The 27,339-nt window shown below is 44.4% G+C and overlaps 1 protein-coding gene across 3 annotated transcripts; it reads left to right on the forward strand.

Annotated features, from left to right (window-relative positions):
• The first annotated feature begins 3,498 nt into the window (after window positions 1–3,498).
• On the forward strand, window positions 3,499–27,321 carry kdm5c (lysine demethylase 5C). 3 transcript variants are annotated; one of them, XM_083639465.1, is made up of 29 exons: window positions 3,499–3,814; window positions 6,474–6,621; window positions 6,747–6,824; window positions 6,913–7,035; window positions 7,155–7,325; window positions 10,472–10,606; window positions 13,455–13,511; window positions 15,437–15,560; window positions 16,773–17,047; window positions 17,178–17,336; window positions 17,588–17,707; window positions 17,824–17,982; window positions 18,104–18,285; window positions 18,940–19,102; window positions 19,380–19,499; window positions 19,593–19,787; window positions 20,538–20,719; window positions 20,869–20,993; window positions 21,126–21,273; window positions 21,380–21,470; window positions 22,180–22,562; window positions 22,702–22,840; window positions 23,047–23,226; window positions 23,359–23,487; window positions 23,641–24,405; window positions 24,525–24,567; window positions 25,089–25,288; window positions 25,810–25,998; window positions 26,141–27,321. In XM_083639465.1, exons 2-29 carry the CDS (start codon window positions 6,478–6,480, stop codon window positions 26,147–26,149), a joined length of 4,788 nt encoding a protein of 1,595 aa, XP_083495591.1. In that variant the 5' UTR covers window positions 3,499–3,814; window positions 6,474–6,477; the 3' UTR covers window positions 26,150–27,321. The 3 variants fall into 3 exon arrangements, with proteins under 3 accessions (XP_083495591.1, XP_083495593.1, XP_083495592.1); XM_083639466.1 differs by having other exon boundaries at window positions 3,549–3,572; XM_083639467.1 differs by lacking the exon at window positions 13,455–13,511.
• The last annotated feature ends 18 nt before the right edge of the window (window positions 27,322–27,339 follow it).

The following is a 27,339-nucleotide window of genomic DNA, read 5'->3' on the forward strand; positions in this document are numbered from 1 at the left end:
CAAATATTTCACTAAAGCACTTGAAACACTTGAAATATTCTTGCTTGGCTGGTATCATTCTACTTGAAGTATAAGTTTTAGCTCTTTCTGCAACTGCTGCGCCTGCTGCCTATTGCACTTTTTTATACTCTTTTTTTTTTAAGTTTTGTTGTGATGCTTTTAAATGTCCATTTTATTTCTTCTTTTGGTTTATTTTCCTGTAATACACTTTTTATACTCTTTTTTTTAAGTTTTGTTGTGATGCTTTTAAATGTCCGTTTTACTCTCTTCTTTTATTTTATTTTCCTGTCAACCATTTTATGTGAAGCACTTTGAATTGCCTCTGTGTATGAAATGTGCTATACAAATAAACTTGACTTGACTTGACTTGAAATGATGGTAAAATGCATTATTTTTAGTAAAATAACAGGTAACAATTTACAATAACGTACACAAATCCTATAGTAGTTACTGATAAACTAAGCATTAACTAATCGCCAGTTAATCATTCGCTAATGAAAAATTTGGCATTAGTTTATCACTAGTTAATCATAGTTAATGAGTAGGTAGTCATTAGTTAATGATTAGTATCTAATTTCCTGAGTAGAGTAGTTAATCAGTACCTAATGATTACTAAATTTCAGCTCGTGAATAGAGTAGTTAATCATTACTTAATGATTCCAAAATGTCAGTGCGTGAATGTATTAGTTAATCATTAGTTAATCTTTTTGTGTACCCTATTGTAAAGTGGTGCATCATACTCAGTGGTTTATGAATACTGAATCATTACCCGTCCATTAGTTACTCTTTTCGCACCCTAATATAAAGTGAAAGATATCCTTATCAAATAAACACTCCCTCCAGGTGAGATTCGAACCCTGAACCCCAAGATTGTTAATTTGTAAGTCTGGTTCTCTACCATCTGAGCTAACCAGCCTGTTGCTTGTTTGAGACATACTATTGAATGTAGAGCCTGAGACCAAGTATTATAGTTTAAAGGTATATTCCACCCAAATACTACTTTCTGTCCAAGTACTTACAAGTACTTAGACATAAGTAGTATTTGGCTGAAACATACCAAGTACTTGGACATGAAGTAGTATTTGGATGGAATATACCTTTGAAACTATAAGTATTTGGAGAGAAGGTAGTATTTGGGTGGAATATATCTTAAAAACTATAAGTACTTGAACAGAAAGTAGTATGTGGATAGGACATAATACTTAGTCTCTGACTCTACAGACCTATAGTATGGCTCTACCAAGTAACAGGCTGGTTAGCTCAGATGGTAGAGAACCAGACTTACAATTTAACAATCTTGGGGTTCAGAGTTCGAATCTCACCTGGAGGGAGTGTTTATTTGATAAGGATATCTTTCACTTTATATTAGGGTGCGAAAAGAGTAACTAATGGACAGGTAATGATTCAGTATTCATAAACTACTGAGTATGATGCACCACTTTACAATAGGGTACACAAAAAGATTAACTAATGATTAACTAATACATTCACGCACTGACATTTTGGAATCATTAAGTAATGATTAACTACTCTATTCACGAGCTGAAATTTAGTAATCATTAGGTACTGATTAACTACTCTACTCAGGAAATTAGATACTAATCATTAACTAATGACTACCTACTCATTAACTATGATTAACTAGTGATAAACTAATGCCAAATTTTTCATTAGCGAATGATTAACTGGCGATTAGTTAATGGTTAGTTTATCAGTAACTACTATAGGATTTGTGTACGTTATTGTAAAGTGTTACCAAATAACATGTCAAATTTTTCGGGCGGCCGGGCTTTGGCCGGCCATCCAGGTCGGCCCGTGCATGTGCACCCCTTCCTATCTAATGGTTCATTTCCACCACATATAACAGCACAGTACAGCTCTACTCGACCTGGTCTTACTCGTCTCTACTTGATATAGACTCTGTTTCCATAGCAAGTTTACTCGCCTCCGCCCACACCTGGTTGTCATAGCGACCGCATATCTGTCCTCCGCCCATAGCCGAAGTATCGTATAACGTTCAAATTAAATCCATACACGGAACTTTTACACTGGTTATGAAATACTCCCTCTAAATGACCTACAGTGTACATGGGCAAATGTGACAATCGGCTAGGAGAATGGATATCACTTTGTTGTTACTCAAACTCACATGCATGCGCTGCGCGGGGGACGGGAGTCCGCTACGGGGAGAAGGGAAGCCAGCCCACTACCCCGGCGGCAACTCACCAGGCAAGACCGCGTCTTCACTAAACCCCGGCCTCCGGCCTAGCGGAGCCGACATAGCACACAACTACAAAGGGCTTCCCGAGGAGCAGACTTTTTCTCTCTCAAAACAATTGAAAACCACCGTCATGTTAAAGCTGAGCAAGGAGATCGATTTAATTTCACCAGAGCCGAAGGCAGCAACACAAAAGACTGATGGAAATAACAGAAGAGAAGGTAAGCCCCACTAAACTGGTATCCAGCATTGACAGTAGATACTGTAAACACGATTCTGCCCGACCAATCAGTCGTCTGCAGTGTTTTCACGTCACCGTATGGTACCGGGTCCACAGCGCTGGAACCTCATCAACAAAGCAGGGACCAAAACTAGCACGACTCAACCCCGACTCAACCCGGGCTGTCCAGGTTTTTGATCGGTGGAATGAGACAAAAAAGCGAGACGAGCTGGGCGGGGCCACGCGCTGGAAATGGGCCATAAGATGCATCCCTAGTCATCTTGTTCTGGAACCGGCCCTGCCTCAGTCTCTCTCTCCCTCTCTCCCTCTCTCCCTCTGTCCCTCTGGTGTGTGTGTGTGTGTGTGTGTGTGTGTGTGTGTGACTGATGGCATCATCAGTGATGTCACAATGTCACTCACAATGCCTATGTATGACATCACTGCTGACATCATTGATGACATCATCAGTGATGTAATCAGTGACATCATCACTGAACTAATAGCCTTGTGTGTGTCCTGAGTGGCTAAATCCAGAAGGAGGAGGTGAGGGATAAAGCACCAAAGATGAAGAAGAGAGCAAGCTCTCGGCAGGGAAACAGTGGATGGATGGATCCGAAAGAGGGCGGTAATGCAACATTAAGGACGCCAACTGCCATAAAACACCAAAAAGAGAGAAGGAAGAAAGCCCTGTGTGTGTGAGTGAATTTATGACATCACTGATGAAGTCATCAGTGGGACAGAGAAACAGACAGAGCCCGAGCTCCCTTGTATATACTGATGGTGATACTTTTATTTTTCGTACCTTGTTGAGGAAAACATATATTTAAACAAACTATTCCTTGTCATTAACGTTTAACATGGTACATTAGGCATGTCTTTTAGTATCAATAAATCATTCAGTAATTGATATTAGTGGCGTACGTGGTCTACGTGCGTACTACTTTCAGAGAGGACGAATAAACGTGGAGGGATCTGTGTTGTGATTTCGACGTAGCTGGCAGTCTCAAGACTTGAGGTTGTGCTTCGGCAGTGAGAAAAACTAAGATGGCGTTTCGTTAAGATAGGACGGCCTCAGCCTGAGGATAGTGATGATGTTGGATGGGAAATGATTGATAGTGGCACAATTTCCTAACAGTGAGGCGCACATTTACTATTAAATGATCATCTACTATTAATGCTTTACACGTTACGTGTTTGACGGAACCGAATGGAGGAGTGAGGCTGACAACGGTCAACTTTGCTAGCGAACGATAGCTAGCCAACTGGACCAGGCACAGCTGGCCAACGTTAGCTAACCACCAGTCATCCAAACAACAACAGAGGAAGGAGAGTTGCCACCAACCCTGTCATTCCCCTGGACATCGAGGTGTCTACGGGTCAGTCACGGGAGTGTAACGTTAACGTTGACAAAGTAGCTAACGCTAGTTGACCGCATGTGACATTTCTATAACGTTATATAGCTAGCTAGCATTAGCTAAATACGTCAACTGTAGTATCTCGCTAGCATAGCACCAGCAAGCCAGTTAGCTAACTACGCTAGTTACCACGGTTAGACCGTGGGAGGTGATGGGACTGGACTGTGGAGGCCGCAATGCTAACGTTAGCTGTAAGCAGCGTACAGGCGCCCGGACAATGCACACATCAAGCTAGATTTCAAGATTGCTCGAAGGAATGAATGGCACGTAGATAGTGCTAATAATTGCTTTCACAACTTTCCCCTTGTCTACATTGTTCCTGCTGTAGATGTCGGTAACATTAGCTAACGTTAGTTCCATGTGTCTTGTCCCAAATTTACAAAAATGAGCTAACAGTTGATGATCGCTGTATTCATGTTGAGTAACAAACGTTGATGTGTTTGGTAATGACGTGACGTCAGGTGAAGGTTTTAGATAATCCGACAGCAGTCATTTGTTTTGAAACACATTACAACACATACAATTATATTGCCACCCCAGCCCACCTGCGAATGGGGATGTCTTTATGGCCTTCTTCACCTAGGGTTCATGGCCTCCACGCCATTGTTTGTTTTAAGGCCCATGACGGTTCAGAAAGCATTGTTGGTGCGATATGTCACTAAAGTCCATCTATCAAGTTCTCTGATTTAGACTGAGTTTCATTGGAAAAGCTCTAGGACTAAATTCACAGCACACTCCTGCCTATACGTTCAGGTTGGATAAAACCAAATCCTAGGCCTTACAGTAAAATTAAACACTCCAAACATTGTCCTGAAATACAGTTAGCGATACAGATAAAGCATCACTTAACGTTTGTAACTGGAGTATTGTGTTTTTATCCCAACTGGGCCTTGCTGTTGAATTCACTAGGGCATGGCATTTGTTTTGTTGTGGATGTGATGTTGGGGGAGGGGGTTTGAAACGGGGACCAATTTCAGGACAAAAACTGAAAATCAAAGTACTTAAATTTACCTCAGGTCTGGATTTTTTTAATCTGAAGGGCTTGTCTTAAACTGATGTGACATGATACTATATTGATATGTATATATAGGAATCAAGGATCAAGTAAAACGCTTTAATAGATGACAGTAATGTTATGACAGCATGGTGCTGCACCAGGAAGTTCTGACTTGGCCAGACAGAGGAAACAAATACTAGCCTACATTTCTCCCCAGTTTCCCCCCCAAATTAATTATTACATTCATGCTTATGTTCCTTGTAAATTTGAACCAGTCTGCTCTGCACATAATTTTCCTTGGAGTAAATTTAATTGAATTTAGAACATTCATTGACACACTTTCAGATTGTCTTGAATATGTTGTTTCTGCAGACAAAATGTTGGCCAGTGAACATACCTGACAAATATCAGTGATGTGACCTCAGTGCTGCACTATATGAATGCTGCAATTAGATTATCTGCAACTGAGCAATGCATGTATTGGATTTGGCAAACATGCTGTATTTTTAGGATTTTATAGATATACCAATACGATACCGCTTATCGATACCAATACATATCAATACTCTTATCAACATGGCATAAAAAGATTCAGCAGTTATTTTGTTATTTGAAGAAATAAGTTAAATTCCTGAGAAGGCCTATTTCACAGCTGTGAATATGATGATTTATTAAACCAATGTAGTAGAAATGTACAATTATTTTTGAAATTTGAGCCCTTTGACGAGAGAAAACAAATAACGTTAACGTTACAGATCCTGTGTGTTGAATTGAACTAGCTGGCAGAAAACGGGCAGAATTACTGGCGGCTAACGTTCGATTCGTGTAGGCTCAGTTTTGAACCTGTTAAGGAGAGATAGAAACACAGCAGCAGGCAGCCTATGTAATGGAGCAACCTCATGGAAACAGGCAGGTTGAATTCACAGTTGAAGACATAACATTACTCACATTGGGTTGAAAACGGGAAAGAAGGTCTTATTTCTTATTTGTCAACATTTTCACAACAACGCAACCGACTTCTGCTATATCCTCTCCTCTCCGCTCTACCGCTTCTCTGAACTGGGGATAGGGTACGCTTGTATAATGGGTTCTGCTAAATTTTAATTTGAACAGAGATAATTAATTACGATGGTCCCCTGCCCTGCCCCCTGCAGGCGACTCTCTCGGCAGAAACATTGCTCTTGTCCGGTGGTCGCTTCATCTTCCAGACTATTATGCGATTCAACAGCGCAATATTCGGCCTCCTATGGTGAAACTAGTTTTCTTCCAAATATAGGCTACTGATATTTTAAAGCAGTATTATCATATTTTAGTGTCAGCTTGCTTCGTCCCCATCGCTAGCTTAGCATGCACAGAAAGCACAGAACATAAACATGCAGTTGATCAACGTCAAACGCAATCATCGCCTGATGCCGGCAGCTTCGTCGTCATTATCATCATGTCCAGGAGCTTATTGATACTTCGGTACTGCTGACCAATCAGGAACCAGTACCAATTTAGCACCAGTTTTCGATACCGATCCCTACTGATACTTTTAAGTTAAATGTTGCCCATACTTGAAGTGAGCCTGCCAGATGACATGTCATTAATTAGTTTTGTATTTTGGACCCCTCCTGTTGACAGGGTGATGGAAGGGGAAGAGTTTGTGCCTCCTCCGGAGTGCCCAGTATTTGAACCATCATGGGAGGAGTTTGCAGATCCCATTGGCTACATTGCCAAGATCCGTCCAATTGCAGAGAAGTCTGGAATCTGCAAGATTCGACCTCCTCCGGTAAATATTTGCTGATGTATTTTAATAATAACATACCGTATTTATTTTAACATTAAGTGAATTATAAGCTGCCGTGTCATGTGTAGTGTACAAGTTTATACTTTCATCCCTTTGTTTCTACATAGGACTGGCAACCACCTTTTTCAGTGGAGTTGGATAACTTCCGCTTCACACCGCGCATCCAGAGGCTTAATGAGTTGGAGGTTTGTTCCTTTTTTTCTTTCTTAATTATTTGAATAGCTGTTGAAGAAAGTAGTCATTGTAATCTTCATGGTCTTCTACTCTCTCCAGGCGGAGACCCGTGTGAAGCTGAATTATTTGGACCGCATTGCCAAGTTTTGGGAGATCCAGGGATCCTCGTTGAAAATCCCAAATATAGAAAGGCGCAGCCTTGACCTTTTCAGCCTGTCAAAGGTACTAGATGTGAACTGTATTCATTCGAAACTTGTAGTGATGATACCTTTTAGACCTGATTGCTATGTTGTGTACCTTACTACGAACCGATAGTTGAATAGATTGCTTTTCTGTTGCAGGTTGTGACGGAGGAAGGAGGTTTCGAGATGGTCTGTAAGGAGCGGCGCTGGGCTCGTGTGGCCCAGAGGCTCGGCTACCCCGGAGGCAAGAACATAGGCTCCCTTCTGCGCTCGCACTATGAGAGGATCGTCTACCCCTTTGAAATGTTCCAGTCCGGTGCCAGCATGCTGGTAACACTATACACACTCTCCTTTCCCTTTGTGTTCGCAAAGACGAGCAGGTCATCAGGGTTCACTTCCCACAGGTCCTGGAAATCCTTGAAAGTTTGGTGAATTTGAGAGGGGGGGGGGGGCGATCAAGGCCTTGAAAGTTTCTGAAAATAGACATGGGTCATTAAAAGAGCTTGAATGTATATATTTTGTGCAAGAATAGAAATTGGGGGTTCTTTTGATATTTATTTTAAGGTTAGTAAATAGGTGAAACACAGCACAGGTGAGAAGTGTTGACACATTCAATCCTCTCCTTTTAAGTGTTGTCTGTGAGCTTCTGTAAAGCTGCTCGTTCTCATTATAACCGTTCTCAGTGTTGTGACAGTAATGAACCTTGATCCGTGTCTCAAACTCTACCATGCTGGATCCTGGAGTTTGAACGTCCTTGAATGAGATTTTTGGCCCGTGTGTGGTGAGAACACACAGGGCCTTAGATTCCCGTCTGTCGGGAATGACTTTGCTGGCCAATTTACTGGCCTATTTGGCCGCTGGTCCTTCACCTCTCTGCAGTCCGGTAGGTGGCGGTAATGCACCTCGAAGCTGGTCTTAGGAGGAACATTCTTAAAGTTTGAAATATCGAAATGCATGCTGAATGGTGTAGGCCAGCGATCCTCAAAGTCCGGACTCCGGTCCGCATCCGGACCCAGACGCCGTCCTATCCGGACCGAGCCCTATAACCTACAAATCATTGAGAATTGTTACATTTCACGGAGCTTTTCTTTTTTAACCGGCACATGCTTTTCTACCCTTTACGGTACTGGTTTATCTGCCAGGAAGCTCACAGACCAATGCATGCGCTGTAAATCATCACACGTGATGCTACTCAGCCAATCAAATATCCGATTCGATTCTGCCCGTTCCAGACGGTTCCAGTGCTGCAGGCGAGAGAGTGCCAGTGACACATGGACGAAGTAGAGGCGAGAGATATGCAAGAGAAGAAACGAGTAGACCGCAAAAACAAAGATTGTTTTAATCCGGAGCAGGCAGACTCTTAGATGTTCATTCATTGTTCTCACGGGCAGCTCAAAACCAGGCAGTATGTATGTCTCATGTGAAGTGCGATGCGATCCTAACCTGTCTGTGAAAGTGCCACACAAGCAAACACACTCAAATCCAGACTGAGGGCACAATCACACATTCACTGACCAACGGCATGTGACGTTTGTATTGCGAACGATCGATAGACAGACAGACAGACAGACATACAGATACATAGAGACAGACAGACCGATAGATACATAGAGACAGACAGACCGATATATAAATAGAGACAGACATTGAGACAGACAGACAGATAGATAGATAGGGAGCTCACTTCTCTCAATAGAAAAGGTGGCGTAAAGGGAAGAAAAGGGGATTTTCTCTCTCAAATTAAAGCACTTTTAAGATGCACATTTTCCCAAAGCACTCTGTTGTATGTTCTTTTTAAATGCAGCCATTATTTTACTTGAAATGAGAAAAGAACATGTATTTATTATTAGTGTAGGCTAGTTATTTATAATTAATCCAGTTAAATATGAAAACTAAATGAACTTTGTTGGTGTTTATTTTGATTCAACAGTTAGTCGTTGACTACATACAGACATTGTACCATTAGGCTACTGCAATCATTGAAGTAGCCTAAGTTCAATGACACTGAATCATAATAAGAGTAGACATTAACAGATACAGAACAGTCTGTTACACTAGCAAATCCTCTCCCTCTTCCCACTCAAATTAGCAGCACACGGGCCTATGCCAGCTTTCGACCTGGCCTTGTTAAAGAAGGTGTGGGAGCTCCAAGTCATATGGCCCAATTCCACCGCAGGTAGTAGCGCGGTCCCGCTCCGCTCGACTCGATAAATGGTCTCATCCCACCGGTAAAAACCGGCCCAGCCCGGTTTGATTTGGGGTCGAGTCGTGCTACTTTTAGTACCTGCCTCGTCGTGGTTCTATTCTGTGAACCCGGGTTCATACGGTGACGTGAAAACATTGTTGACGACTGATTGGTCAGGCAGAATCGTGTTTACTCTGTCTACTGACTGTCATATGCAATGCTGGTGGCTGCATACCAGTTTAGTGGGCGGGGTAGAGGCTTCACTCTGTTGCGCCTCTCCCGTCCCCGCACAGCGCAGCGCATGCCTGTGAGTTTGACTAACTACAAAGTGATATCCATTCTCCTGGTCGATTGTCACATTCACCCATGTACACTGTAGGTCATTTAGAGGCACCAGTATTTCATAAACAGTTTAAAAGTTCTGTGGATGGATTTAATTGTAATGTTATGTTATAGCCTACTTCGGCTATAAGCGAAGGACAGATATGCGGTCGCAAGACGACCAGCTGTGGGCGGGGGTGGGTGGGGGCAGATGATCCGCGGTGGAAGCAAAACGTCCATCGAGCCGAAACGATTAGAGCCGAGTGGTGACGAGCTGTGCAGGGCAGTAAAATGTGGTGGAAATGAGCCAATAGATGGCATTTACAAGCATTGTTCTTTTAGTGAACTAGGCATCTCAATTCCTAGGCTCGCTCGCCGAGCTGACCCTGCAGCTCGCCTGCTATGCGGCCTCGCCCGCAGCTCGGCTGCTGCTTGGCCTCACCTGCTCTATTGGCATGCGCAGCGCACATTTGCCCAACTTCGCATCACTGATGACATCATCACTCGCTGATGACATCACAATTGCTCGAGTGACCAGACATCATCAGTGACATCACAATTACTCGAGATCGCGGACCAAAATCACAGACAGAGCCCACTTACCATCACTGATGACATAATCGAGTGCTTGAGTGACATCACTGATGATGACATAGACATGATTACATCACAATTGTTTGAGTGACATCACTGATGATGTCATAGACATTGTGACATCATCAGTGAGTGACATCAGTGGTGATGTCATAGACATTGTGACATCATCAGTGACTTTACAATTGCCCGAGTGTAACCAAAAACGTGACCAAAGACCCAAATTGCAGAACCCACTTAGTCCCTTTTATATAATGAAGGAGGATGTTGCGTAATCACTGTAATGCGTTGTGTCTTGACAGTTTTCTTAGGACATTTGAAGCATGTTCTAAAATAGTTTGACCTTTAACCCCTTCTGTCTTCGCTTGCTTTCTAGAATTACAAGCAGAAGCACTATGACGGTGAAGAAGTGGACAAAGAGTACAAGCCCCACTCCATCCCTCTGCGGCAGGCAGTCCAACCATCCAAAATGAGCAGTTATGGACGCAGAGCCAACCGCTGCCAACCAGACGTGAGTGGAGGAGCACCCATGCAGCCAATATTATCATTTAATAGCTTCCCTGCTTCGATCACTAATCTATGACCCTGGTTACTTTGATCACTTAATGTCATGAACTTTTGGGATCAGGGTATAAAAGATCTGCTTTCACCAAATCACATTTCTGTGCCTGAGAATGTCTTTGGTCCATTTCCATTTAAATCCTAAATTAATATTCTATTAATGTGAATAAAATACAGTTTCTGTTCATATCCTTGCATGATCAGACGATAAACATGTGTCAGGTGCAACTGTGATCAGTCAAAGGTGAAATTGTTGCAAGACTTGCAATTGTAGCAGCACTCTGTAATAAAGGCATTAATATCGTTATGTGCATGAATTTAACTAAAGCAGTGCACTTGTGGAAAATGGTGGGCAAATAGATAATAGTGACATGGGTTACAATAACAACAAAATGGCAGGGCACGTAACAGACATTCTCAGGCTGAGTGTGCATACCCTCAGATGTTGATGACTAGAGCTCAGAAATTTAATTTGACATGATGCATTAGAGAAATTATCAGAACATAAACTGACTGCCATATAACCAGGGTCTCTTTTTACAGACCCTATACATGCCAATAATCTTGTTTATCGAGTATAATCTAATTTGTGTTTTTCTATTCAGCTGACATGTGAAAATAAGAAGTGAAACTAGTGCTCACTGTTAAGGCTTACCAGAAATAGACATTCAGGCTATTCTGCCGTGTAAGTCTTGGTTATCAAAGTCTCACTGTAACACTGTTCCAAGATCCATTAGTTGGTGTACAAACAATGTGTTTTTGTATTTAAACTTTTTGAGAAAGTAGAGTCCACACAACGGTAAATGCTGCTCCCACAATTTATTAAGTTACCACAAAAGCGTGTGACGTTTCGGGGCAAAGCCGTTCCTCAGACGACATTATAGATATTTAAATTTTTTCACATTAGAATTGAAGCACTTTAGTGTCCCAAAATGATGGCTAGTGTACAGCCGACTCACTAGTGAGGGTGCAAGTCTTTCATGCTTGTTGGCATGAAGTTTTAGAAGTATAAAGTGGAGTATTTTACTGCCTATTGATCACAGAAATGGCTCAAATGTGTGAAAGCTGACATAACTACCATCACGATGGGCTAACACAAATACTGGAGTTAAGATTTTGTCTGCAAAATGTTGTTGGATGAGAATCTTACAGTGCATACTAGTACACCATGCTATCATGTTATTTCCTGTTTTCCCCAGCTTATCTTTGTGTTGCAGTTACAGTGGCGTGTCTGTGGAAGATGTGACGATGCACTCAGAACGCATCCTAGCTTGCCTGCTGCTCTCTGTCCCTCCATGCTACTATGCTTAAAGTCTGCTGCTGTTGCTCTCTGCTTCATGGTTCATTTTGTTCACATCTTAATTTTCCATTTCCTTCCTTCTCCCCCGTTACACACACACACACAGAAAATGTGTTTTCATAAGTTACATTGTCACCAAACCATTTTGCATGAATGTTGCTAGTATGCAGCACAACTTGTGAGCCAGTCCACATTCTCTGTCATGCTCTTTACAGAAAGAAGCCAGTGACCTAGGTTGCTAATGACCTATCCATTGTACTCTGAGTTTGTACTACTCACTAATGGCTCGTAAATATTTGCATTTATTATGCTGGAAATACATATTTTCTTTGACATATCACGAAGCTATACACATAATTGATCGGAACAAAAACAATGTTGAAAAATATTTTTGAATACTGAAGATATCATTAGATAACTTATTACTTAAGTCAAGTACCATAGAAATCAGATGAATGGGCTTTCATGCAGAATCCAGTGCTTGTAGTTATTACTTCATTATTTTGCGGATTTTATTTTATTATTTTTTTCCAATTGCTTGTATTATTAATAATTAAGCACCTACAAGCATGCTGGTTATGATGGGATTTTACATAAAATTATGTTAAATGTACAAATCCAGTAAATAACCTTTTTATGATGTTCATCAGTAAGCTGCAAAATGTGGGTTGCCAAATAATACACAATGATGACATATTTGTTAGCAAACACAAACCCCATTCCTGATTGGCTATAACGTGTCAACTGCAAGAGACCGCAGTCAAGATAAAAACTGAAATTTGATGGTCTCAGCATATCCTGCCACGTGGAAGTCTTATCAGACCACAGAATCAGATCGACTAAAAAGCAAGAAAGACAGAAAAGCAGACCGAGAGAGAGATTGACAAACAAGGGAAGGAAGAGAATAAACATTGTCTCAATTTCCCCCAGGCCCTCAAAATCCTTGGAACGTTTTTGAAAATGAATGCGTGGACTTGATAGTACTTAATTAAAAAAAAATCATGGCACCCAAATCCATCGATATGTGGCTCTCTGGATTTATCCCCCGTTAGGATCAACACTTGACATCCTCAGCAAAACCCTGTGATGGATATTCTGTCGATAATATATATATCGTATATAGCAGCACTTTTAAAATGAATTTCACCGTGATTTCAAATATATACAAAATTTAAAAATTTAGTATAAAATGAGGCCTGCCCTGTATGTCTCATTTTGGCCACTGGGAGGTCTTTTCAAAACATGCCACTTTTGAGTCCTTGAATTTCAACTAACAGGACCTTGAACGTGATTCTACAGTCAATTGAATTGAAGCGCCCTATTGGTCCTGAAGGTGTTACGTTAAATGTGACCCCTTTCTCACGATGTGTTCCTGTAAGATTGTTCCTAGTTCCTACCGCCCACTGGTTCTCTCCTCCCCAGGCTCTCTCCCTCTCTCGTCCCCGTCCCCCCCCTCCTGTCTTAGTTTATTGTTGCTGTTATTGTCTCCCCCTTGCAGGGTCCAGAGGATCTGTCCCCCCATCCTCTCCCCACTGGCTCTCAACTCATCTCTGCGGTACTGCCTTGCCTCTGAGCGCTATGAGCTCACCTTCCGCTCCCTGCTCACCTCCCGCCTCTTTTCCCAGACAACCTCTCTCTGCCCTGCTGACGTTGTCTAGACTTTTCATTTTTCACTTTTTTTTTTACTAACCAGAAAATAACACATTTTCATTCACATGCAATCATACCTCCTCAGGGCTTCTCAACCAGTGAGTCACAACCCCGTAAGATATTCATGTGACTGTTGCAGACATGTAACCTTGCAAGCCGGATCTGGATTCTCTCGCGAGATCTCGTGACGAGATTTTGCGCCAGAATCAAAACAGAAAGGATGTGGTGTGTTGTGCAAACAATACCGCCCCCATCTGGCAGCGTCAGGTTAGCAGACATGTTCCCAGAAAAGAAAATACAGCTATATTTTCCTTAATATTAGGCGCTAATCACGAAACCAACTTAATGTCTATCTAGAGTCTAGACCAGTAGACCATGAGCGCAGACCTTATCACTGAAAGTAAATCTGTCCCCATCTCCTTGGCCTAGTTTATCCTGTTCCTACCTAAACTTGTGGTTTTCATTAGCTTAGTCTGGCTGCTACGATAATCAAAAATTCCAACTGTATACATGAGGGTTGTCAGGACCATGTGGTGTCAGGGGTAGAAGAACTGGGGGCCTTGAAATAAAGTATCAAGTTATTTTCACATATTTATTTTTTACTTTTTACTTTTTAAAAAGTAGGATTTTTGATCGCTTGCTGTGCTGTATTGGGTCAAGACTTCATGGTTGTGATCAAATGTGGGTCCTGATGCCAAAGTAGCTGAGAACTCCTGCTTTAGATGTCCTGTGTACAGTCATTCACTGTGGGCTCTCTTGACATCGCTTTGGCTTTTGACCCCCCCAGTGCAGCAACACCATTGTTTTGGTGGTCTAACTCTAACCAGTGTGGAACTTCTGTTTGTCTCTCAAGCTTTTCTGCCTCTCTTCACTCATACACCTTCTCTCCGGTTGTACTTGGCTTGAAAAATGCTTTCTTGTCGGCCCGTCTGTGTGCCTTTGCTGTTGTGCCTTTGCTGCTCTCCGCTCACTTCAGCACCGTCACTGTGTGGCTGCATGCGTTCTATCGGTGTGCAACTCTCACTCTCAAAAAGCCCGCAGGTTTGAGTTAGCCAGCTTCCGCTAAACGCGACGACGTAGTCTCGTCTGTCGAGTGAGAGAGCAAACATGTTTGGAAAATGAACCCTCAAGCATTGAAGCCGTTAAAACACATGTTTGGACACTGTATTGTAGGTCTTAGTGGCCAAACAACACATCATACGCCAAAGCCATGCCGAACTGAAGCTTGAAGCTCAGACTCGAGCTGATCTGACACCAAAGCGGTCACACCAGAAACAGCGGCCGGCTCAGAGCTGCTGCTGCCCCGGCCCCTCCCACCCCTCACAGGCCCCTCCCACCCCTCACAAATTGCATTTACCGCCTGCCTGGCAGCTCGGGATCAGAAGCTGAAACTATCGGATCAGCATGGCTTTGGCGTGGCGTGCGGCCCGTGTGAACGGACTCACCTGTTAACAAGGACGCTGAATTTAAACGGCGTGGCTTTGGCATATGGTGTGAACGTACACTTAGTGGTGCCCGATTTGCCCCATAATGAAACTTGAATGCGATGAAAGGGTCGTCCATGATGGTAAGTGATTTTCATCTACTGCTGGTGGTGGTTTGCTCTCGTGGTGGTGGTGGGTTCTCTCCTTGAAGCTGTCACAGTGATGTAGGCTAACTTTCCCTTCCTTTCTAACCTAGCATCATCGCCTCACGTGATGCAGTGCCATGCTCTCCTGCATTTGGCCTCCTCCACTCATGCTTTGCTCTCGATGTGCTTTGGAGAGGAGCTGTAGTCTGTCCCGTTGCCATCAGGCTGTGACAGCTGATCTTTTGCCCCCCCCCCCGCAGCCCGAACCTACAGAGGAAGACATCGAGAAGAACCCCGAGCTGAAGAAGCTGCAGATCTACGGGGCAGGACCTAAGATGATGGGACTGGGTCTGGTGGCCAGGGACAAAGCCATCAGGAAGAAAGGTACGGTAGTTATCAGTTATGGGTCTTCTTGGACATCCACATGTCACACACAGTAACGCATAAGCAGGGCTCTCCAGTACCGTCTGGGTCAGAAATGCCTCCAAAATGTAGATGATGTGAGCTGGAACCAGTGTCTCACACAAGCACCGGCTGTTGGCCCAATAATAACTGTCTCCTGTCCAGCCAGTCTGCTATGAAAATGAGAATAAAGCTGTTTCTATCCTCTTTTTTTACGGTGTGCGCAAAGACTGTAACTTGACACGTTTTAGTTGTCAGATGTGTAAAATTGTCTCCCACACTCAGAAATAAGGTGAACAAGAGTGTAACAGGAATGAACAGGAGTGTTACTGTCGGGGATAAATAAGCTATTCACAACAACGTGTAATATTCTTACTAAACGCAGACACTTTAAGAGATTTCTCTTAACTTTGTGTTCTTTATCTTTATTTTTGTCTCATAGGCGTTGTCTACGACTACAATCTTTTCATTCATTATTAATCAGGCCTTTTCTTATCCAGCCGTCGTCCTGTGTGGCTTTTTAAAATGTTCTTTGTCTTTGATGCATTTTATATGCTTCTGTTTTGACTCTGTAGCACATTGAGATTGATCTGAAATGAAAAGTGCACGACAAATCAAATGTGTTATTATTATTATTAAGGGTCAAAGTAGGAAAATGGTTTGATCTGCAGAGGCGAGCAGTCGTCCCCAGACACGAGCATCCGCAGAGAGCTGAGACTAGCACTTTATATTCATTTCTCACAGAAAGAAATGCTGCTTTTTATATCCACATCCTGTACTCATGGCTTTGCCATTTTATATGTGCTTGCCTTTGTGTATGACCCTGTCCAAATGTATTATAGTTGCAGGAGACATTAACTAATATGATATTACACTGTAATATCAAAACGGACCGGGCAGTAAAGTAATATTATCGAACTGTGATACAGTTAGATAATATTACTTTACTGCCCGGTCCGTTTTGACTTGACAGTCTGCATTTTCTATAACTGAGTTGCTGATATGTAGAGGGCAAAGAGCATGGAATCCATGTAAACAACTGGTGATGAATGGGATTAATTTCTTGTTTTTGGAACCACCAGTGTTGGCAATTTAAAAAAGTGAATGAATATACAGCCCTGCGCTGTCCAGATGTTTGTGTCGATGATGGTTGTTGACCCTCTGATGGTGACCACCCCACCGCTCTCCTCTTAGATGAGCTGCCTCAGACTGTTACTGTCCGGGAGAACGTGCCAGCAGCTGATCCCTCGGTCACACAGGAGCCACCGGGGGCTGAAGAGAAGAAGTCTGATGGGAGCACGTCGACCCCCCTCCTGTCTCCCCCTACCATCCCAGTTAAGACCGAAGTGAAGAAAGAGGAGCCAGAAGAAGAGGGCGAGAAGGACATGGACGAGGAACACGCCGATGGAGACGGACCCTGCACCAAGATGACCATGAGGCTGAGACGCAATCTCAACAACCCTCAGTTTGTAAGTACACCGTGAGGATGCGTCCAAGAGGACTGTTGTAGTTGACCTCATTCAGATAAGATCACCCCCTCATTTGGAAGTTCCTTAGATCTGAGATTAAAAAATGTTCTGCTTACCTTTTTTTTCAAAGGTGGATTCCTTTGTGTGTCGTATGTGTGGCCGGGGAGATGATGACGAGAAGCTCCTGCTGTGTGATAGCTGTGATGATAACTACCACACCTTCTGTCTACTGCCCCCCCTCACTGATCCTCCCAAAGGAAATTGGCGATGCCCCAAATGTGTGGCAGAGGTAAAAAAAATTAATTTGAGGGAAAAACTTCAAGTACCGGAATACCTTGAAAATAGCCCCCTTTTCAACAAAAGTGCTTAAAAAGTTGAATTTCAAATGAACCGCATAACGCTTGTCTGTCATGTCTTATAGAATATTTAAAAACACATAGTCTATAGTAAGCACAGCATATTTGACCTTTTGTTTTAGCTTCCTCTAAACCTACAAGACTCATCTTGTTCTTCATCTTCCATCCCTTTCTCTCTCTGAAGGAGTGCAAGAAGCCTAATGAGGCGTTTGGCTTTGAGCAGGCAACACGCGAGTACAACCTGCAGAGCTTTGGGGAAATGGCCGATGCCTTCAAAGCAGATTACTTCAACATGCCTGTCCATGTGAGTGCATTCAAAGTTCAGGCCTTTCCTCTTCACTGTGAAGCATCTGAAGCCGCTGCTGGTGATCATGCGAGAGACTTAATCTCTTCTTTACGGCGTGTTATTCCCTGTGTTAGATGGTTCCCACAGAGCTCGTGGAGAGAGAGTTCTGGAGGTTGGTCAGTAGCATCGAGGAAGACGTGACCGTCGAGTACGGAGCGGACATCCACTCCAAAGAGATGGGCAGCGGCTTCCCGACGGAAAATGGCAAGAAGCACCTCACATCGGAAGAGGAGGTATATATACAACTCTGCTTTCTCACTTCCACCAGCCTCTGCTGAATTCTTATATTTGATTTATAATCGTAGTCCAGTTTATTCTTCGTAGTTCACACTCTTCTGTCTGTTTTTCCATCAGCGATATGCCCGATCTGGCTGGAACCTGACGGTGATGCCGGTGCTGGAGCAGTCCGTTCTGTGCCATATCAACGCGGACATCTCTGGCATGAAGGTGCCCTGGCTTTACGTAGGCATGGTGTTCTCAGCCTTCTGCTGGCACATTGAAGACCACTGGAGCTACTCCATCAACTACCTGCACTGGTAATCCATGCTCGTTGTGTGTTTATTCATCGCTTTGTTGTTTTATGTAGGAGGCTAATGGCAGCTTTTAACCCATTGATACCTGATGCAGCATTTGTGTGTGTATCCCTTTAAGACGCGGTTCGCGGTCTTAAAGGGATACGCACACAAATGAGGGATATACACGCAAATGCTGCATCAGGTATCAATGGGTTAATGTAGAAGCTATGTTCATGTGATTGATTGATTTTATTTTAAGACTATCCTTTCTAGGGATGCACGATGTATCGGTATCGGCCGGTGTTAGTCATTTCTTAACATATCGACATCGGCCCGATGTTGCAATGTTAATATCGGTTATCGTATCCGCCAACAATTTCACATTGAGAGGAAACTATGCAGTGAATCTATGATTTATGGGCTTTTTCAAATGTTTTGGAAATAAAGAAATGCATTACTTTTTCAAATTCACTGTGTTTACATGTGTTTTTCCATATGTACAAAATTTGATGATCATAGAAATTAGTTTTTATACAGATCATATCGGCATCGGCAAACATCGGTTATCGGCCATAATACCAATGTTAATATTGGTATCGGCCAAAATGTTCATATCGGTGCATCCCTAATCCTTTCCTCCTTGTTCTTCTCCTCCCCCTCGTCTGTGGTGTGCAGGGGTGAACCCAAGACGTGGTACGGAGTTCCCTCTGTGGCAGCGGAGCGGCTCGAGGGGGTGATGAAGAAGCTGACGCCCGAGCTGTTTGAGTCCCAGCCGGACCTCCTCCACCAGCTGGTCACCATCATGAACCCAAATATCCTCATGTCTCACGGTGTACCGGTCAGTCTCACATACGTAAACATACAAAAATATAGATTTGGTTTGTTAAAAAAATATATATATATTTCAAGATTTTTCTCAAGTTGTTACAGACTCCCTCCCTCCCCTTCCCCCCAATTTGTACTTGGCCTATTCCTCCTGCTGTCCCGGTCGTTGCTCCACCACCCCCTCTGCCGATCCGGGGAGAGTTGTAGACTAGCACATGCTTCCTCCCGATACATGTGCACAATTTTCTTTTGACATTTCTTTTGCTGACCTCAGTGCATTTGATCGGCAGGTTGTGCGCACCAACCAGTGTGCCGGTGAGTTTGTCATCACCTTTCCCAGAGCGTACCACAGTGGATTCAATCAGGGGTATAACTTTGCCGAAGCAGTCAACTTCTGCACTGCAGACTGGGTAAGCCGATCAACTCTGTCCATCCTCATTTCACGCCGTACTTCCTCAAGACTGTATATGACTAAGATCTCACCCCTCTCTCTGCCTTTTTAGCTGCCTTCAGGCCGTTCCTGTATCGAGCACTACCGGCGTCTGCGCAGGTATTGCGTCTTCTCCCACGAGGAGCTCACCTGTAAGATGGCTGCTTCCCCAGAGAAGCTCGACCTCAACCTGGCAGCAGCGACACACCGGGAGATGTTCATCATTGTCCAGGAGGAGAGGAAACTCCGGAAGGGCCTGTTGGAAAGGGTGAGACACGGGAATATACCTTTCCCTTTGATTGGTGGCAGGGCTGGGCAACTGGCGGCCCCCGACCTCACTCAGTGTGTGGCCCCTGGGTCAAGTAAAAAATCAAAACAAACGAGGCGGATGTTTTTGGTTAGGTTAGACCGCCCAAATCTGTTTTTATTTTACTGTACATTCCAGAACATGGCGCTAATGGCGTTAGCATTGTCCATCCACATACTGTTTAACGTTAGCATTTGAGCTAACGCTATTGTAACAAACTATATCCAAGATGCACGTTGCACATGCAACATTACTAATCTGATTAATATCACATATTTGGGTGACCATCAAATTGCTGTAGCAGGCTGTTTTAAAGCTAGAGCAAAGTTTCTGGTGTCATCTGGATGGAAGAATTAGTCAATTTGAAAATGAAAAATATAAATGTTGCTATAATAAACTTTGATTACCAGTCCTTTTCATCAACTTAGTAGCTATATTTTGGAGTGATGGTGTTACAGTAGGCTACAGGTGGAAGTGCACGGTCACAATCTGGCCCTTTGGTAGCGACATTTTTTGTGTGGCCCTCTCTCTATCATCAAAGTTGCCCATCCCTGATTTGTGGTATAGCCGTGGGAAAAGTATGTTTTAACATTTTGAGAATGTTTATGAAAGTTCATTTCTCAATGCAACATTGTCTGACGTGATGTATGTGTGAGGGGAAATAAGGCCCGTCTGCTTATCTAAAACGTTTGTGTGCTCTTATCTCTCCAGGGCATTACTGAAGCAGAGAGGGAGGCCTTCGAGCTGTTGCCTGACGACGAGAGACAGTGTGATCACTGCAAGACCACCTGCTTCCTCTCGGCTCTGGCCTGTCAAAACTGTCCCGAGCGTCTGGTCTGTCTCCATCACACGCTGGACCTGTGCAACTGCCCCACAGACAAACTCTACCTCAGGTACGCATCGCTTAGGTTTTGTCTTGCTTTGCATTGAGTGAGATCGACTATAACAAACTTACATAATCTGTCAAAATAAATAAGTAAAATGTTGTCATTCCATCTCTACCGACTTTTAATCTCTCTTCCGTCGCTCCCCGCTCGTGCAGGTACAGATATACCCTGGATGAGTTGCTGGCCATGTTGCACCGCTTAAAGGTGCGCTCAGAGTCCTTTGATTCCTGGGCCAATAGAGTGAAAGAAGCACTTGAACAGGAAGAAGGAAACAAGATAGGTAGGAAATCAGTATACCTACACACTTTACACCAAAAATATTTTAGCCGCAAGGTTTGATTTTAAAATGACATATTATCCCGAAGGATGTTATAATACAACGCCGCAAGACTAAATGGCTGTTGAATTGCAGGAATCGATAACCTGGAGACGCTGAAGAAGGAAGCGGTGGAAAAGAAGTTTCCCGACAACGAACTCCTTCATAAACTGAACACTGTTCTTAAAGACGTCCACCACTGCCAGCAGCGTAGCACTGACCTCCTCAGTAACTCAAAGACCAGGTCAGATGGAACACTGACTTACCTTTAACCACTTAGACTATGTCTATTTATCTGTTGATTCAGTCAGTCACATGCATTTACCTATACACACACTGTTGCGTTTCAGTGAAGGCAAGATGACTTTGGTGGAGCTGAAGGCCTTGGTGGAGACGATGCAGAACCTCCCCTGTGTAATGAGTCAGCTGGAGGAAGTGCAGGTGAGAAGAGCTAGAGCTCATGTTATTTATAATATCTTTATTTATATAGCACCTTTTGAAACGCTTTACAAAGTGCTTTGAAAATAAAGTTGGGGGAAAAAATCTGCTTCGTCAGTCCCTGCCTACGCCTATGACCATTGCAGTTTCAAATTGATTGGCCCAGGGTTGCAACTTGCCACAGGCCTGGAAAGTGCTTGGATAAAAAAAAACAAGGCCTTGAACTATGGATGAAACAATAACCGGTTTTAATGATAACGTGATGAAATTCCTTGCGATAACGTAACCTACAGAATCTGTAGGCTAAATCCAACCGTCCCCCTCACTGGTTCCGGTCGGGACGACTGCCCGCGGTGGCGCAAGCTATCCTATCGCCAACCACAACCAGCTATGGGGATAAAATAATGAATGAATGTGTGTGTGCTCACTGTTGGGAGGAATTCATTATACAATATGTTCAGATGCTGGTCGTGTGGAGTCGAGTTACAACAGTTTATTTTTTCATGTTGAAACATTGAAATCTGTCGCGCCACCTACAATTTGTTCTTTGAGAAGTCCTTGAAATGTATCATTACAAAAGAGTGGCAACCCTGCTGGCGAGATAAATGGATTCAGAGTTTTCCTCATTCTATTAGTGGGATGTTCTATCATAAAAGTTGTGGTCTATTTGACTGGCTCATGGTTTACCTTCCCCTCTGCGCCTACATTCAAGGTGGTCCTGCGGACAGTAGAGGATTTCCAGGGCCAAGCTCAAGTACTGGTCAGTGACCGGGACTGGAGGAGGGGCTCTCCACCACCGGAGCAGTTGCAGGCCCTGCTGGAGCAGGGCGCCAACCTGCCCGTGGAGGTGCCGGAGTGCAACTTGCTCCGGGGCCAACAGGAGCAGGGCCACTGGCTGGGCGAGGTGAGGCGCACCCTGGGCACAGAAGGAGGAGAGCGAGGCGAGTTGACGTTGGCCATGCTGAGGAACCTGATGGAGGCAGGCTGCAACGTGCCGCAGAGCGTGTCGGTGGAGACGGCCATGGCAGAGCTTCAGGAGCTGCTCACCATCGCAGAGCGCTGGGAGGAGAAGGCACAGATCTGCCTGGAGCAACGGTGAGACAAAGTCCTGCGACTGTAGAACATTCTCTGAACTGCAGCTGCACCCACAGGCTACAGACAGTCTTTTAAAACCAGTCAAGCCTGTTCTGATGGTGCCTATGTCTATTTATTTACGGTGGTTTTGTACTCGCAGGCAAAAGCACCCTCTCTCTACCCTGGAGGCCATAGTGAACGAAGCCCAGCTCATCCCCGTCAAGCTGCCTAACATCCTGGCTCTGCAGGGCTGTCTGAGCCGAGCGCGGGCCTGGGTAACAGACCTGGAGGAAATCCAGGTAAAAACAGAAAATCACCTGAGCCTCCAACTCCATTCTCGCATTAAGTCTTGGCGCGGACATCCACTATACAGCGGAAAGTCCGAAATATCGGCTGTCTGTCCCCAGAGTCGTATTAGTGGTCAGACTGATAGACTTTATGTGCCCAGCATGGTGAGACTGAAGCTGATCTTTTTAAATCATAATATAATGTCCTCTGTTTGTAGAATGGGGAACACTACCCCTGTCTGGATGACCTGGAGGGCCTGGTGGCCATTGGGAGGGACTTGCCAGTCTGCATGGCGGAGCTGAGGCAGCTGGAGCTGCAGGTGGCGGGCGCCCACTCCTGGAGGGACAAGGCCACCAAGACCTTCCTGAAGAAGAGCAGCCAGCACAGTCTACTAGAGGTGGGCAGCTGGAGCTCAATGTGATTCCAGGCACTGGCAAATAGGAAAAGAGAAAAACTCTCAGGAGTGGAATTTCTGTTATTGTTGACGTTGTCCGTGCAGCCATTTTAAACTCCCGTGTTGCCCCCGCAGGTGTTATGCCCGTGTGCAAAAAGGAAAGAGAGGACAGAGGAGACCGAGCCGGTAGATGATCCATTAGATGACTCCGATACCAACACTCTGGGCCTCTCTGCTCAGGACCTGAGGGACCCTGGAGCGATTGTGAGTCGTCATTGTCTACTTCTCCTCTCATGATTGATTATCTGTGCTCTTTATGTGGAGAAACAGATGCAGTTCTGTGTTCAGTGTGCTGTATAGGTGTTATACATTTTGTTTTTTACCTTGTGAGCCTAATTGATGTGCCTGTACTCTTAGGTGTTGGCATTCAAAGAAGGGGAGCACCAGGAGAAGGAGGCGCTACTGAGGATACAGAAGTTGAACATGTGTAAAACCGGACTCGATGCGACGACGACTCACAGGGAGGACAAGGAGAACGGGAGGTGGGACGACGCCATGGAGCTGGACACATCCAGCCCCTCACAGAACTCTGTAAAGGAGAACGGCAGGAGTGAGCCCACCGGCGCCGGCCCTCCTCCTCGAGCGTGCGTGTGCGGCGGGCAGCCGCGTGCCCCTCAGCTCCGCTGCCATCTGTGCAAAGACTGGTTCCACGGCGGCTGCGTTCCCTTCCCCTCTCTGCTCCCCCCCTCCTCCGGACCAACCGTTAACCCCCTCTGCTGGTGGGACTGGGACTCGCGCTTCTTGTGCCCGCGGTGCCAGCGGTCGCGGCGCCCGCGCCTGGAGACCATCCTGGCGCTGCTGGTGGCCCTGCAGAGGCTGCCGGTGCGTCTGCCCGAAGGAGAGGCGCTGCAGTGTCTCACCGAGAGGGCCATCAACTGGCAGGGCCGCGCCAAGGAGGCGCTGGAGACCACGGAGCTGCAGCAGGCACTCAAGAGGCTGCAGGAACTCAAAGAGTCTCTCCGTCGCGAGGCGGACAAGGACGAAGAGATGGAGAAGGAGGCGAAAGGGAACTCGGTGATCGTTCTGTCCGACTCCGAGGGAGGAGAAGGAGAGGACGGAGTCATCGATCTGACGGATGAGAACTCGCCTAAGAAGGGCGCCAAGGAGATGAATGGCACCGGGGTAAAAGAGCTGTTGCACGTCTCTCTTCATCTTGAGATGTGTTAGATTTCAGGCCAATCTTTCCATGCTATGTCCTCCAGTATGCGTTCCTGTTTCATATGCTTCTTTTTTACCCACAGGGTGAATGTGAAAATGGCATCAGCAAGAAGTCGAATGTTACAGGTAAGTTGTGTGTGTTGATTTGGATGAACAGAAGGCTGCCCTGTAATGCATTACAGGGTTCATACGGTTATGGAAAATCATGGAAATTTAAAATACCATTTCCAGGTCATGGAAAAGTTTTGGGGGAAAATAAAATCCCCCAAAGTTTGAGAAAAGTCATGGAAATTTGTTTAATAAATATTTTCATGATGTTCATTTACGCTGAGTTAAAAATAATTTGCGTGCTTTTAAAATAAATAATGTAACGTTACATGCATGTGACAGCGGGGTAGTTGCATAAATGTTTTTTCCTGGTTTTAAAGACTGCATTACAGTAAGTGAGGTGTAGGCTAGTGACATTTTAAAGTAGAATGTCGTAACTCACTCACTTTTGCATGTATACACCCAGACTTCACAAAATGTTTGGTCATGGAAATTTGTTTTGAAGTCATGGAAAAGTCATGGAAATCCAGTGGTGAAAATGTGTATGAACCCTGGCATTATGTTCCCCAGACGCTTGACTGTGTTTCCCTCCCCCCCAGGTGTGGGCTCTCTGCTGCCCCTGCTGCCGTCTTTGCAAGGCCAGGTAGTGGAGCTGTCCACCACGACCAGGGCCGGCTTGGAGGAGCTGCAGCTGGAAGGAGACCTGCTCGAGGTCTCCCTGGACCAGACACACACCATCTACAGAGTCCTGCAGGCCACCTCTCTTCCAGCCAGAGAGACACTGCGCACACTCATTCAGGTCAGAGACGGACACAGAATGAACCTTGACCTTTTGGGCACTTTTATCCAAAAGAACATTACTGTGCATAATTGTTTTAATATGTTTAATGTGAGATCATGTCGGCACTATAGAGTCCAATACACTATAAGTGAGGCGATATATCAGGCCAATGTTGGACTTAAAAATCTTGCATCGGCCAGTCAGTGCCATCCACCTGCGATATGATATGATTACAGATTTATTGTTTAATTTATGAAAATTTTGAAAACTTTTACTTTTTTGGACGTCAAAATTGTCAGATTCAAAGACAACAAAGAATATCAAGCAAAACATATCCATCATCAGCTTCAGTGCAAAACTGTTGGCATCAGACATCAAACACCAATATCAACTGAAATGGGTAGAAAACAAACATGTATTTATCTGTTGGCGTGTTAGATTTCCAGTGAAGTTTGTCCACCATGATTGTAGTCTATTGACTATTAGCTCCTTATCCCTGGCAGTTAAAGCTAATGCGTCTCTCCTGTTTCCTGCCTCAGATTGAACTTCAAGAGCAGAGAGGAGCCAGCCGTGGACGAGCCAAGGACTCCAAGAGGAAGAGGAAGAGCCACAGAGGTGGCAGCGGGGAAGAGGCTGGACCCAGGTCCCTGGATGTCTCGGAGTCAAAGAAAACCCGCCCCCTCAGCCAGAGCCCCTCCCCTCAGTCACCAAGCCAGACCCCTCCAGAGGTAACTCCCCCCCCCCTGGTCTTGATTTCTTTCTCACACGTCTGAGAAATGCCGCTTTTAATACAAATAATTCAGAGAAAAGGTTAACGCAAAACAAATTTAATTGTAAATTAATATTTTCTCTTTTCTTTTTGTGTCGCAGATTTTGTGATATAGTCAACGCTGGAGCTCTGTAAAAATGGATTCGTCAAAACTTCAACGAGGAGCAGAATGGACAGATCACTCTGTGCCAGAATACAGTGTCAAGATATAGAGAATGATGCAGGACATCCCCCCGCCCCCTCCTCATCCCTCATCCCTCAGTGCCCCGCCCCCTCCTCATCCCTCAGCGCCCCCACCCCCTCCTCATCCCTCAGTCATATAGTCCAACACTAACAGAGTAACTGCAGTTTTGAGCCCCCTCATCATGGACACTCCACTGTCTTATCTTCAGCCCCAGATACACACACACACACACATCATCATGATCATCATCTGTACCCCCCCCCAACTCCCATTCTCCCAGTGAACGTGTTAGGAGGTTGTGGGGCTGACATTGTAATAGGAGTCTTTTGGTCTTAAGTTGTCTCTGAGGTCAGTCAGTATGCTATGTTTTTTCAGGCTGTATTAAATGATAGTCCAACTGAAGCCTGCGTTAACCCAGGAACGTTGCCGTTTCACTTGACCCCCCACCCACCCACTGAAGTTGGATAAGCTATGGGTTTATTTGGACTTGTTCTGTTGGAGCGACGTTCTGTTCGGGGCAGCTGCTAAAGCAGAAGGTTTTGACAGCCGATCTTTGATAACCGCACCATGGTAACACCTCTATTTTCTTTTTTGTATTGGACCTTGTTTTTGGGGAGGCTGTTTTGAGGGGACATGCATTTTTTAATAATTCGGTAGAATATTTTTGGGAAGTGTGGAAAAACAGGCATTCATGTTTTTTGGTGCTACTTTTCCCAAAATGGTTATCTGTACCTCTCGCTTGCTTTCTCTCTGCCCTTCCCCGCCCTCTGTGATGCCTTTATTTTTCTTCTTCTATGTGTTTTTTTTTTAGCTCCCATCCTCTTGACTCCATGTTTTTATTCGATTTCTTTCAATTTGACCTCGCGCTCTTCTCTTTTTTTTCTCTCTCTGCAGATTAAAGGTAACTTCTCACTGTAACTCACTTTATCACATTTTTATTATTTTGTTTCCTGGGTTTCGAATTATTATATTATTATTGTTATTGTTATTGCAAGACACGCCGTTGTCGTGAGTTTGTGTATAAAACTTTTCATTTCAATGTTGCCTTTGTTTCTTTTCACTCTTGTTAGAAAATAAAGGTTTAGGATTGTTTAGGAATATCTCGACTCGTTCTTT

The sequence above is a fragment of the Poromitra crassiceps genome (assembly GCF_964638095.1).
Source record: "Poromitra crassiceps genome assembly, chromosome: 6".
Lineage (NCBI taxonomy): Eukaryota > Metazoa > Chordata > Actinopteri > Beryciformes > Melamphaidae > Poromitra > Poromitra crassiceps.